This window comes from Melospiza melodia, chromosome 5 (genome assembly GCF_035770615.1).
Source record: "Melospiza melodia melodia isolate bMelMel2 chromosome 5, bMelMel2.pri, whole genome shotgun sequence".
Lineage (NCBI taxonomy): Eukaryota > Metazoa > Chordata > Aves > Passeriformes > Passerellidae > Melospiza > Melospiza melodia.
The window spans coordinates 93,552,913-93,567,313 of NC_086198.1; the positions used below are offsets into that span (position 1 = coordinate 93,552,913).

Consider the following 14,401-nt stretch of genomic DNA (forward strand, 5'->3'; position numbering starts at 1 on the left):
GAAACAACCCCCCGAATCAGTGCTTCTCCTGGCTTGGCTTTTGTGGTTGTGTGTGTTTCTTTTTTGGAGTCTCTTTATTCAGTGTTTGTGGATGCTGAATAAGCCATTGTGAGCCTTGCGCATCTCCTCGTTCCTGGAACATCCCCATCCGTTGTGGAATTATCAGTGGCCAAACTGCTTGAGTTCATCATTCCAGTCTGGCATTGTTGGCTGCTTCCCAGGCTCCATCACCATTGTGTTTCTGTTTGGTGGGGTTTTTCACAGTCAGTCTCAAAGGCAAAATGAGCTTCAACCACGGAAATTATTTGGGTCTGTTCCAAAGACTCGGCAAAACTGAAAATGTGAAGATTGCCCCGCTTGCTTCTTCTGCTGGTGCTCTGAGCAGGAGGAGGTGTAGTGAGCTGGACTCCTGTGCATCCCTTTGCGAGAGCATTATCTTGTGCTCTGACGTGCCCCAGTCAGTGCAGAGCTTTCCTGGCGGTGTTTTCTGAGCTGTTGATCCTCAGGGTGCTGGGTACTGTATGCTCCTTTGCTATCCAGAGGTCTGGTATCCAAGTGCACATCCACATCTGCTTGTCTACTTGCTGCTTCTGCTTCCATCTTCTTCTTCATTCTCTCTTGGATAGCCAATTACAAATAAGCAGTATTTTATTTGTACTAAAATGAAATACCATTATTTGGCAACTTGCATACAGTACGTTTTAAGAAGTACTAGAGAATCCAGAACTCAAGCTTCCCAACCTATGAGTGCAGAAGTAAATTTCTGTGATTGTGCTATATTGAAGTGTTTTGATGTAAATATCAAGCACCATGACAATTGTTTCAATATTGTAACTTACTACAGTGTTTACAAAGAACCACCAGACAATGCAGAGCGATCCAAAAGATGACTTGCAATTCAGAACTATTATGGGGAGTAGGATCTCTGCTTGATTTTTTTCATTATTAAGAATATTAATCAATATTTATAAATGGAATGAATGTATGCATATGTATGTTTGAATCTTTGTGTGGGTGTATGCATAGTTATGTATAAAGGAAAGAGACATAAAACCAATTAAAAGCTAAAAGACAGATGAAAGCCACCACACAGTTCTTGCAGTTTTGTTAGAGAAAAATATGTTGCAACAACTTCAAAAACACTGTGTACATAACATTTAATGTGCCGTATGTCTTTTGATGAAACTTCTATTTCCTTTTTTCCCCCCCAAGATTCAGTAATTCAGTATGGTTTACCTCTGAAAATAAGCATAAAGCTGATCTTGTTTGCTTTTTTCCTCTATAGATTGGTATGATTCTAGCATAGCATATGAAGGGTCCTTTTTGGCATCAGTGACTTTGCTGCAAATAGGAAAACAGATCAAAAAGTAAGAAAATGTCACAGTCCTGAATTGTGAATTATTTCAGTAAAGAACCCACTGTTGTTTTCCCTTTTCTTCCTCCCATTCCTTTTCTCCTCTGCTTTTTCTCCTTTGATCTTTCCCATCAGACTCCCTCCATGCAGATAGCAGAGTTATTTTTACCAGTTAAGTAAGACCTGGCAATAGGGAGTTAGCACACATCAGTTAATCCCACATTAATATTTAGAGTACAAGGACAATTTAGACCTTCTGTTGACTTGGCCTTTTATGCTCCAAAATGAGACTCTTAATTCCTGATTCCAATGGAGTTTTGAAAAGTAAAATAGGGAAAAACCTTGATACCAGTTCTTCGGTGAGGAGTCCTGGAAACCCAAAAAAATATTGCAGGGGAGAAAATAAGCAAAAGTGGTGAGGAGGATGTTAGATAAAAGCAAAAAGAAATTATTACCAAAAATTAAAAAATATTTTTAAATATTTATAACTGTGTAGATGATAGCCTTGTTCATAATAGAACTCTCTTTGACCTTGGTCCATAAACAGATTTACATTTCTGTAATTTTAGAGTTCAATATTCAATTTCTAGTTCCCCTCTGAGAATAAACAACCTCCTTTAATGAAGTTACAGAGTAAAAGCACTTCAAAATAATTTGCTTTGTCTCTTGCTTTGGTTTATTTAAGGTAATGCATATTTGCTTCATAATCACTTGCAGTATTGTATTGGAATGATTCCTCTGAGGTGCTGAGAGTACACTGCTCTCAGTGAAGTAAATCCCATTTACATATACTTAACTCTTGCTGATGGCCTTGCCTTTTTGTGGGAGCTACTTTTGCTCAGTTGCTTTTAATGATTTTTCTTATTTAGATAAAAAAATTAGACTTCTAACTCTAGGGCTGCTTTATTTTTCTAGCATTTCTGTCTGCCTCTTGTTAGCAAGAGAATGACAATAAAACAACTCTATGTATTCATTTCCTATCCTAGAGTAAATATCCACTTGTTCTCTTTACTGTTGCTCAGAAGCTGATCAGCTCATTTACCAACTATCCATTTAGGCTGTGAGCTTGCATTTTTTAAAGTTCTTGTTTATGTTAGTAGATTTGCCACAGTTTTTCCTGTAGGATTAAATTGAGCAGAATTTAAGAAAATCCCTTATCCAAGGCAGCTCCTTATCACGTTCAGGTTTGATTTAGAGCCCGACAGATAAAATCAGCTGTATTATCAGAAAATTTGCCAGAGTCTTAAACTTCTGAACCAGACAGATGTGCAGCGTCATCCAGAGTAGCAGCCACGTGCCTTTGAACACTGTCCAAAAGTGTGGAATCAATAGCTAAAGCACACCCCAAACATACACTTCAGCTGGATCCAGTTCCCAGTTATTTTCCAAGTCCTGTTTATCTTAATAGGCTCAACTGTGATACCCAGAGAAGGATTCCTATATTCTGTTGAAGATACAAGGCAGTGTAGGTGAGATTGTGAGTTTATCAAGGAGTTATTGCTTGGTGAATTGAAATGAGGAATTGAAATGAGGAATTTAGCAGGAACAGGACGGGGAAGGGGCTGGAGCCATCCCATTAGTTTTGAGTGGGATATGATGAAAACTGACAAAACATCTGCACTGGGAGGGCGGATACATAAAAGGATGAACAAATACTGCATATACTGCAAAATAATTACATGTTTACTTGTGATCAGTGATAAGAGTAAGATAACCAGAAAGAGTCAGTCCTCATCAAATATGAATGAGCCTCATTATTTATCAGAGAATAACAGTGAGCATCCAGCAGTTCAGATGAGCTCACCAGCAGTTTTCGTATCAATTCTTACATCCAATAAAATTGGCTTAAATATCCTACTTTTAATTAAGGCTGAATCACTCTAAACTACCTCATACTGTAAAAGCAAGTTGGTATCATGCGGGCAGTAAAATATCAAGTTACTCCATATTAATTCTATAGACTCAAAGAAAAATCAGGTCGTTTGAAGTTCACCTGTTATTAAAAGTGAGCAAGGCCATCTCTCATTGAATTTGGATTACAAGCACTTATGTAAGAGCCACTGATGGGGTGTTTCAATTCCCTGAAACAGAAAGCCTTTCTGGGGTGTTTTCCTTTGTTTTAAAGTTGGCAACCAGAGACAACCTTTGCATTTAAAATGCTTAAGAGAATGGGAAAAGTGTTGATTAGGAGTTTGGTAAGCAGACCAATTTCATACTCCTGAACCAGGCAAGAATTGAAGATTATATGAAAGGAAGGTTCCTGAAGGGAGAGTTGGTAAATTGACAAAACTCTTGGGTTCCTTCTCGTCAAGATTATCAGGAGTGCAGAAAGGTTAGTCAGCTAGTGACAAAATGAGATTTGCTATCAATTTATCATAGAAATGGAACAACTGGCTCACATATCCTTGTCTCTGAACTGTAGAGAAGTGGATAAGGAGCTGGATGCTTGGTCACACTCCAAGAGTTGTAGTGAAGGGCTCGCTGTCCAAGTGGACACCAGGATGAGTGTGTTCCTCAGGGCTGGTGGTGGGACTGGCCCTGTTTAACATCTTTGTCACTGACATCGACTCTGGGATCAGGGGCACCCTCAGCACTTGTTTTGTGACAGCACTGAGCTGTGTGGTGCCACTGGCACGCTGGAGGGAGGGATGGCATCAGAGGGGCCTGGACAGGCTGGACAGGGGGGTCTGCAAGGAGCTCATGGTGTTCAGCAAGGCCAGGTGAAGGGTCCTGCAGCTGGGTCAGGGCAATCCCTGACATAAACACAGGCTGGGAGGAGAATGGGCTGAGAGCAGACCTGAGAAGAGCTTGGAGGTGTTGGTTGATGAAAAGCTCCACATGACCCAGCAATGTGCACTGGCAGCCCAGAAACCACGCATTCCACGAGCTGCATCCAGAGCACCATGGGCAGCAGGGGAGGGAGGGGATTGTCTTCACCTCCCAGGCAACCAGCCACAGTATGAGGACACAGTCTTAAACTGTGGCAGAGGAGGTTTAGGTTGGACATTAAGAAAAGGTGATTAGACACTGGAATGGGCTGCTCAGGGAGGTGGTGGAGTCACAGTCCCTGGAGGTGTTTAAGGAAAGACTGGACAAGGCACTCAGTGCCATGGTGGTGCTGGGCCATGGGATGGACTCAATGAGCTCAGAGGTCTTTTCCAACCTAGTTGATCCTGTGATTCTGTGGAAGCAGAGGGTAAAGAACAGCACTTAGGAAATAATAAGGAAGTAAGCTAAAGAAATAGGAGATATGAAACATTCAGGGGAAGAAAGCCAACCCAAAAACAAGATAAGAGTATGAAATCAAAGAATTGCAGTGTTGGGAAAGGACTGAGATAAAGTCAGGACCATAAAGTGTGTTAATTCCACAATAATTTCTACCTCCCTAATAGAAGAAGCAAGTAGAGGAAATAAAAAACTCAGGGTCTTTATTTTGGCATTATGAAAAGACAGCTTCCAGGACAGGAAGGCTGGGGCTGGCTTGTGAAAGTGAGACCTTGATCTATAGGGTATATTCAAGTAGCTCATGTCATCTGGTTTAGGAGATATACCAAACATGAAAAATACAGAAATATGTTTTAGCTGGACAGTTTGGGTTGGGGACATATTTAAGTAAACTCTGCGTAAGTGTTTGAATGTATGCAGACAGACTGATGTGTGTGAGGGTGAAATGCAGCCATAGGAAGTGCGTTCAGTTCCAAAATATATGGCTATGTTAAGCATATATACTTATACAGGTTTGGATAAACCTTTATCTGGAACAAATTTGTTTGAGCTGACTAATTTAGGAGTCTACAACTCCTGCTGGCACAGAATGTCCCTCAGTACACTGTCCATGAAGGGACTACCTGATGATGTGGTAACATAAAAAATTTATCATCCTGACACTGAATCTATTTACTACTCCTAAAGGACAAAGGCACCAGTGAGTTATGCAGGTTAATCAAAATGAGTGCTGATAAAATCCCTCATGGTCATCTATTCATTACATATGATGTATTTTACAGAAGCTCTTAGGGCTTTCTCAAAGTTAAAACAATGAAGAATTCCTAATTATCCTATGAAACATCTTAAAGATGAATAAAAAAAATAAAAGAGACAAATAGATGTACCTGTAGTGACTTTAAAGCTGTGTGCAATGCCTCTCCCAAATATTTGACAATAATAGGAATTTAGTTCATTATTTGTAGCTTCCCAGTAAAGGGAGCATGGACCAGGAGCTCAGAGGGTTTATGCTTGGCTTCCTTGGAGGGATCCAAGCCTGGAGCAGACAGTGTAGCAGCTGATAAGATCTAATGTTGATAATCAGCTCATTTCAAGTTAAAAGTTATACAAGAGTCCTCCAGAGTTCTCTTTTAAGTGACAGTTTTACTGAGTTTTGATTCAGCCATGTGAAAGATCCTGCAGGATCTTGCTCCTGAGTCAGGGAGTTCACAGGGTTTGCCTTTGCCAAAGGTGCTGGATTGGATGATAGTGCACACCCTGAGCTTTGGGCATCAGGGGGATCATAACTGTGATCCACAGACAGGAAAAGCTGTGCAGAAGCCTCTGGAAAGGTTAATCTGTTTTTCTTAGTGTATGGCTGTTCCTTCAAAGAAGGTGGATGGTGGCAGACAGAGTTTATGTCAGGAAAAGCAGGTGAACAAAGCTCAAGACACAACTGAAAAATCCAACAAGAAAATATTTGTTGTGCAATAATCCCACTTCTTTTGAAGCTCCAATTTTTATATTTAGGGCTATGTTTAGGGCTACGAAAATACCTCAGTTTGTATGAATGCATGTGTAAACACACATAAATATGAAACGATATATCCTGCATAAATGGAAAGATGTTATCTAGAATTTAATTTGCAAAGCAAAATTACACTGCGCTTGTCTTCATTATAATATATTCATGGAGACAAGAAGCACGCACACCATCTATATGTCTGCATTCAGTATGTTTAAATTTAGACAGGTCAGACTTTTATCCTTGTTGAGAAGCATTTTGGCTCTGGGCAACATGCTCTTGTGCTTTATCAAGTGACTAATAGCCATGCTTTTGTGTAGATTAAATTTACTGAAATTTCTCATTAGAACAATTTTCTGCAAAGAAAAGCATTTCTCACCCCAAACAATATGAAAACAATGTCAAATGTTACAGAGTCAAGACTGAGACTTGAACCAAATATGACCATTGAAAAAGCTTGGAGAATTGAAGGAAATAGTATTGTATGTGCTTCGTTGCATACAGCATTTGCTTTAAAAGTAGTAGCCACTCAAAAATTCAAGGCTCACATGCTACAGTGGTTACAGCTTCACTTCAGCCTGTTTTCCTATTCCAGGCCATGCTGAATGTGCTGGGAAGAAAATGGGAATTTAATGGCTTTGTGATACACAAATTACAGCAGCCCTACAATAATTAGCAGGGCTCAAAGACCATTCTAACACACCCTAAGATGTGGTCCCAAAGGACTATTCCTGTAAGAATTACTATAAAGAAAGAGAGGGCTTTGGTGCTATTTTATGTTCTCTTGTTTTCCCATCTTATTGCCTTTACAGAGATGGTTTGGGACCAAGCATCACCATTTTGTATTAAATAAGAATTCCTTTCCCCTGGGGCATTCTCAGTTCCTAATGCACAGCACAGATTTGCTAATAGGTTCATCCCAAAGCCATAAATGAAAATGAGGTTTGTTTCTTGCACATGGAATTACAGGGGACTGAATTTCCATAATGACAGATTTAACTCAAAATAGGAGATTTTGTGTTGTGTTTCTTATACAGAAGTACACTTTGTAGCTCTTGCAATTATTTAACTCCTTGAGTTGGAAAGTGGTGACACTAAATCCCACTTTAAAAAGTGCTATCAGATGGTGCTTTTGCAGATATTAAAAGAATAACAGCTAAAGTTGAGACTCATCACTGACTTTGACTGTAATTGTGTTTCTTGACAACCAGAGTTGCAGACAAGTAACACATACAAAGAACTATTCACCGACAGGAAGATGTGCACTCAAGGGAAAACATCAGCAGGTTTTTCCAACCTGAGCAAAATCAACTGCAAATACTGAACAGAACAGCTTACAACAAAGTTTTTCATAAAATCCACAAAAGAGATGTGTTTCCATTAAACGAGGGAGGTCATAATGGCCTTTAGGAAGAGAGTTAACTGAGTGAGGAGGGTTAAAAGTATCCCTCTGTCTTTAACCTCTGAAATATTTTCTTCCACACTTGGGTGATATCATTATTACATTTATTATTTATGTACCTCATAGAAGCACAGGAAGAATAGTTCTGTTATCACATCTAATCTTACATGGCTGATAAGCAGCTGCTTCAACAAAAAGGGTTTGTTTTTTATAATGTAATTAAGACATTGATATGAAATCAAAGTAAAAGAAACTATCCAGTACCAGAAAAATCAATCCTAACCTCTTACTGTTAGATATTCCCAAAAAGCTTTCCTTTAACATCAGTTCTTTCTGATTCTGACTAATACCTCATCAAAACCTTGTGAACTGGGTTCCCAGGTAGGTGATAGCGTGTCTGGAAACTGAGATGAAATATGCAAGTAATGTGTGCTAAATCTCATCAAAGACCAAATTAGAATTCTGTAAAACAGGATTAGAGCATCAATATCTGAACCAAAAGACTGCAGAAACATTTTCATCCCCTTTTTATACCTGCAACTGGATTCAACATTTCCATTGTCAAAAAGTTAGAGAAGTTACAGCTTTACTCAGTGTCAGGTGGGATGTTCCATATTTCATCATTCCTTTACTCTGACAGATAATGTACAAAAAGGATTTTCCCCCTTATCCATCATGCTGATGCCCCAGAGCAGCTGGCCCTCTTTGGGTCAGAGGTGTGTCTGTGTAAAGCTCTCAGACTTTTATGATATGTGTCACTTTGGCATTTTTACATGGCCTTTTCCAGCTTTCTTTCCAATTCCTTACAATCCATCCTTTTTTACCTTCTGTGTCTGTGCCAGTCTGGGTGATGCTTCTGCAGGGTTGATTTTCTCAAACTCCCCAGACAGCACCCAGAGGTACTTTTGCGGTGCCTGCCTTTCCCACCACGTGTTCATCCTTTTGAGCAAGAAAGAAAGAACATTGGGATTTTTTCCATCAGATCTTTGATGTCAGGCTAAACATGGACCCCTACTTTAAGCTGATTTCTGGTGCTGGGTGCAAGTGATTAAATCAATTCCTTGACCAGCATTTATATATTTTTCTTATGTTGCTAGGCTTAACTTACATCCCTTAAGAAAATATTTGATATTAAAATTTTCACTTACTGTCTCTTTGCATTTCCATGCATTCATTTAATAATCTTGTGTTCCTTGAAACATTTGGAAGATTTATGCACTTTCTTGAATGTATATACTTTTTAAAATAATTTCATGAGGTGTATTCTTTCTCTGCTTTTATTCAGTACTGTGTTTAGGTCTATGTGCACAGCTCTTAACTTTGTTCTTCACTTTATATTCCCTTTATCAGCTACAGATATCTCACTAAGTAGGTCAAAACAAGATTTCAGATTTAAGTAGTATTAGCCCCAAAATACCATCTGGGGTATAATCTGCCACCCAATCTATTGAACTGTTTATATCACATTATTGGAATTTTCCATATTTCTCCATATTTCTTCTCTTTTTACTGGAGAATGTCCTTTGCCATACTCAGTCTTCCAGGATTTAATTCTGCCTTTTCCATATGTTTCATCCCAATAAAAGACAATTTACGTCTTTATCTCTCTAAACTCTCTCTTTACAAGATCTTAGAACTGCTGTTACATGTGTAATTTTTCTGATATTTAAGGTTATATCCTCTGAACATCCTTCTCTTTATCAGATGGAGCAACCTCACATAGACTCCATCAGGACTGGTGGCCATAGGAGTTTGAAATATGTTCCTACTTTATTTGGCAAAAACAACTGTGGTGCAGTAGTCAAGCCATAGGTTACCTAAGTTATGAATTCACTGAATACTACTTGGTACTTTTTACCATAAAAGCCTTTAAAATTTGGATTTTTCTTTTCTCTTTATCAGGCCATTAAACATAAATATTAATAAGGAGTCAATGCAATACAGGGGACCAGAGGAGGTTTTCCTCCTGTCTTCAAAACATGCAAATAGTTTGTAATCAAAAGATGATGTACAGAGAAAACAGTTAAATTATGAACAGCACTGTCACATTTAGCATTCCTCAGCTGCAGCCTAGTTTTGCATTGTGTTCCTGCAGTTACATCTCATCTCTAACAGCCACAATAACTCTTCATTTCGCCCACTGGGCACCCATTTTTGTTGAGTTTTTAATCCCACAAACGCACTGCTTTAAAGCAACATCTGCAGATACTGCAGGATAACCACGATGATAAAAGTTTTGAAGGTTAAGAAGGAAAATGCTTGACTCTGTTGTCAGGTGGAGTGACTGGTACTAGACATGAGTCACACACTTCCTTTTTTCAGTCAGAGAAAGGAGGCAAAAACAAAGAACACACTGACAGAGCAGAGAATACACGTTAATCATTATTAAGACAGAAATACTAATCATTATTAGATTATAATTCACATGAACCTTGTAGCACCAAAAAGCCTGAGGGAAAGCATCAATATTAACTCTATGTGCTTATAATACATACCCTCAAAAGACATTTAGGGAGTATTTATATTTCCTCTTCCAAAAGGCAGGCTCTTACACTAGCAGTCTTTACTGGCACTGAATAAGTCCCCCATTCTCTAACCAGTTTTATTTAATGGAGTTAGGTGTAGCAGCAGTAAAAAAACTATTTTTCAATTTTAGTCTACAGTTAAGTTATTAAGAAAATCCCAGTGGATAATATAAGCAATTATATTTACTCCCAAACCTGCTTTTCAAGAATTTGGATGATAAAAATATAATTTACAATAAAGTAGACTGAATATCCCATTTTAAGTCCTCCAGTATCAGTCCTTGGGATGTTGTTTGAAAAAAAAAAAAGTGTGTCTCAGCCTGTACAGCTGTCATTGTCTAAAAATGTGTATTTTTAAAAACATCACCTCTTTGCAATTTTATTGCTATTATCTGGAACTTGAAAGTGTGCTCTGTAAATAAATATATGCCCAGAATTTTTATACTTCCCTCACTTGTTCTTTCAGCACGGTTTGTCAGTTCTCATTTTCAGTGCAAGAAAACCATACTTCTGTTCCTGCCCTCCCTCATGCATTGGTGTAGGAGGCCCAACCCTCTGGATTACTCTACTCAAGGGTCAATCCACAGGTGTGAATTGGATGTTTATCCCACATGGGGCAACACAAGTATAATTCCTGTTGCAATCACTGAAATTTTAGCGGCTTGCACTGGTGTGGATGTTTTTGTGCAGTTTGGCTGTACAAAACCACACATGAAACGAGGAATCTATCGACCAAATTCATGCCCGATCTGATGTCAGCCAGCATTTAATTGGGATAGAGCTTTCTGTCCTCACTGGTTGTCATCAAAAGGTGCCACAAAAGTCCCCCTTTTGAATGAGCAAGGCCTGTGCTGTGGGAAGGAGTGAGAGGAACCCCAGCCAGTGGGGTTGCTCACCGTGGAGGAGGCCCTGTGTCCTTGGCCAAGCATAGCTCCTTCAGCACACGTTCCCTCTCTCCTCGCTCTACGCTACGGCACAATATTTCTCTTGCTCTCTCTCTCACTATCTCTTTTCTGTATCTCTCGGAAATCAGACTGGAGTTCAGAGCACTTTCACTACCTTTTATGAGGTAGAGTGTGATGTCATAGATGGGGGCAGGGCTAGTCAACTTTCCACCCACCCACCCACCTGTGCTGAGGGAGCTACGCTTGAGACGGGAAGCGGTGACTCCTCAACGGTGAGTAACCTCCTGTCTCATCTTTGTCTCTGCAGCTCTGGGGGTGGAGGGAAGACACATGAGAATGGGGGATTTGTTTGATAGTTTCTCTTTTTTTTTTTTATTTTAATTAACCACAGGACTCACAGAGTTAATTGCATGTGTTGTCTCAGCCACCTGTGGAGAAGCGTTTCCTCCCTGTCCAGAAGTCCCAGAGTGCAAAGCAATTTCCCTGCACAGGTGGTCCATTGGCTGATGGTTAAACTGATCCTTCAATGTTTTTCTTGCCCTGTGCAAAGGCAGCCTCTGGTCCCCCTGAACTCAGTTGCTGAACTTCCATTAATTTAATTACAGTATTTAATTATGGTGCTGGGCCATAATTTTCCTGAAGTTCTTTATGATTAAAGATAGATGGTGTTATTTATATATTTATCATTATTTACTGTGGATAATGGCTGTTTATATGGGACAGGATTTCTATTTTTTTTAATATTCTCTATTACTGTTTTTATTCACTTTATCCGGAATATATATGAAGGTATGTATTGACAATAAGCCAATTATAAAACTTTTTTCATAGATGAAATAAAATTCAAAGGTAAATTGTGGAACACATAACATTAAGCAGAAAACCCAGAAGAGATGTAACTCAGGCTTAGCCTTTGAAATTATAAATCAAAGCATTTGATTTTTTTTTTTCTTTGATAAGAACTTGAGATGGGCAGGGATGCTGCTGACTGAATTTCTTGGTGTGTTTTTTGTCTCACTACCTAAATGTTACAATTTTACTTTAAAGCATTGTCTTGTTACCCATTTCCCTCAGCCCCAAGTATTACTGCTTCACTGTTTTAATATCCCTCAGCATATTAAAAAAGACAAGATGGACTACGAAGATCTTCCTTTCTTGTTCTGCCTCCTGGGTTTCTATTAAAGCTGTCAAGATGTCAGAGCTCTCATACTAAAGGGCAGAAGAAGGATCATATGTAGATTCTGGGCCCTAGGGATACTGCAAATCTTGCTGTTCTTGTTCATTTAAAGCTCTTTACCAGCTTTGTGTGGGGTCTGGTCACACCCCAGGGAGAGGCACTAAAAGGCAGCACCGTGTCCTGGATAAATCACAGGAGGAGAGTGCAGCCCCAGCATTTTTAGCAGAGGGGGTTCATAGGCTGATTGGTGAAATACTTTTATTTTCAGGTGACTGGGTGGCTGTGAGCCATTGGGTGAGGGTGCAGACCATTTCGTCTTCTGGTCAGTGGCATTGCTGGGAATTGGTCCATAGTGATGCACAGATATTCCTCCCTGATGACTCAGGGATGCTCTTTGTATCCAAGGACAGGACAGCTAAATGGAGTTCAGGGAGGGTAAGAGTCTTGTTTATAAAGCTACCTACCAAAACTTTCACAAATGGTTGTTTCCCTCCCTGTCAAAGAGAAAAAATAATGACAAAGAATATAAAAATGTCTCCCTGACAGGCTTTTCTAGCTTTGAATAATGTGCACAAGGTGTTTTATTACTACTGCTTATTCCTTTAGCAAACCAGACACTGAAATCTTCAAATCTTCCTTTGCAAAGCCATGAACTTGCCTGGCAAATTTAGCTTCCCCAGCAAACTTTAATCTTTTCAGGAAAGTAAAAGGAAAGAACAGGTTAGTCAATCTCTAATGTTTCACTGGGAAAACTTCATGGGAATTGCTGCTCTTAAAGATGATTTGAAGTTTGTTCTTTTCAGAGGCAAATGCTTGGAGGTAAAATTTAATTTAGATCCTGAGCACATCCTTTGCTGATGAGTTTATCAAATTGCCTTCTCACATAATTATTCTTGCATAATGCAGGAGACTTCAGTTTTTGCACAGAATTGATAAAACACAAAGAGCAACTGTACAGTGCCCTAATCTCACTTGAATGATACAAAAGCATTTTGGTGGCCTGGAGAAGCTCTTTTTAAGACCGGTGTAATTATTGGGAAAAGAAAGTCAGAATTGGTGTCATTCAGTAAGGATGGTGAATTAGAGACAGTGATCAGCTCTGAGGGGATATCAGTGGAATAGAGATGTCACTGGATTACTTTGAATCCAGAGAAATTTGCATTCTAAAGTTGTCTTGTGAGATGAGCAAATTAGCAGTTGGCTGACTTCTGTATAGTGGGGAAGATATTCCACATTACATGAACTGTTGCAATAATTAACCTGAAATCTGTCCGTGCCAATTCTAGTAACAAATTTTGGTCCAGGTAACCCCAGGCTGTGAGTTTGGCTGAATAGCTTAACTTTGGGAGAATAAATAAACTCATGTTACATTTACTGAGCTAATTCCCCTGTTAAATTATTTTACCGGCAGCTATGATTTAAAAAAAAAAAATATTAAAATGTCCAAAGTGCACAGATTCCTACATTTACAGCCTTGGCTTAAATGTGTCCTCACTAAATTATGAAGTTTGTTTAATATTATTTACATGTACATTACATTAAATTAAAATGTTATAAGGCCTAGATTTCAGCTGATTTTATTTAGTGTTTAATATGAAAACTTTTAAGTCAAATATCTGAGAAATTTCTTCCAATTCATGCTAATTCGAGTGAGTTAAATCTTCATAAATTATTAGCAAACTGAAAGTTAATTTTTGATGCATCATTCTTAAAAAAATTTATACTTGCAAGCACGTTGTGTAAAATGATCTCAAAACAAACCCAGTATAATAACTAGGCTATTTACACCTATATATTTAAGGAGATCAGCATTTAGATGAAAGATATATTCCTCAGCCAGAATGGCAAAAGGTGAGCAATAGTTTAATGATGTGAGATCATCTACAGGGATCAAGCATTTTTTTCAGTACGATTAAAGCAGCTATTTGAAATTCCCAATTTTTCTCTGTTTGCCAGGCTTGGTTTATCTTACAAGCTGAATTAAAACTTTGTGGGTTGGTTCTTACCTTCTTTTTCTCTGTGAGAAGTGAGGGAGAGCTGTGAAATGCTCCATCTGTTCCCAAACCATGTCAGCTGGCACGGAGATGCTTCTCCCCCTGCCCTCTCTTCCTGCAGTTTCGGGCTGGTTTAGCACCATTGCCTCAGCACAAATCGTGTGGATTTAATCTTGTTTCAGCAGAAGTCACAGTGACAGTGCACAGCATTCTGGAGGACTCCTCGTGTTGATTTGAGTCCTTTTAAACCTCAACCTCATCTTGTTAGAATTTACAACACAAATTTACGCACATTTACACTTGAATTGGGTGTGG

General features: G+C 39.0%; 1 protein-coding gene across 4 annotated transcripts in view; it reads left to right on the top strand.

Annotated features, from left to right (window-relative positions):
• CTNNA2 (catenin alpha 2) overlaps nucleotides 1-14,401 on the top strand; it is a 481,291-nt gene that overhangs the window by 453,662 nt on the left and 13,228 nt on the right. For 3 of the 4 annotated variants that reach the window (XM_063157887.1, XM_063157886.1, XM_063157890.1), the window contains one exon: nucleotides 11,044-11,187. The exons of the other annotated variant lie outside the window; for it this stretch is intronic. In XM_063157887.1, coding sequence (XP_063013957.1) covers nucleotides 11,044-11,187 — 144 coding nt within the window. The remainder of the gene's footprint in view (nucleotides 1-11,043; nucleotides 11,188-14,401) is intronic. 4 annotated transcript variants of the gene reach the window in all.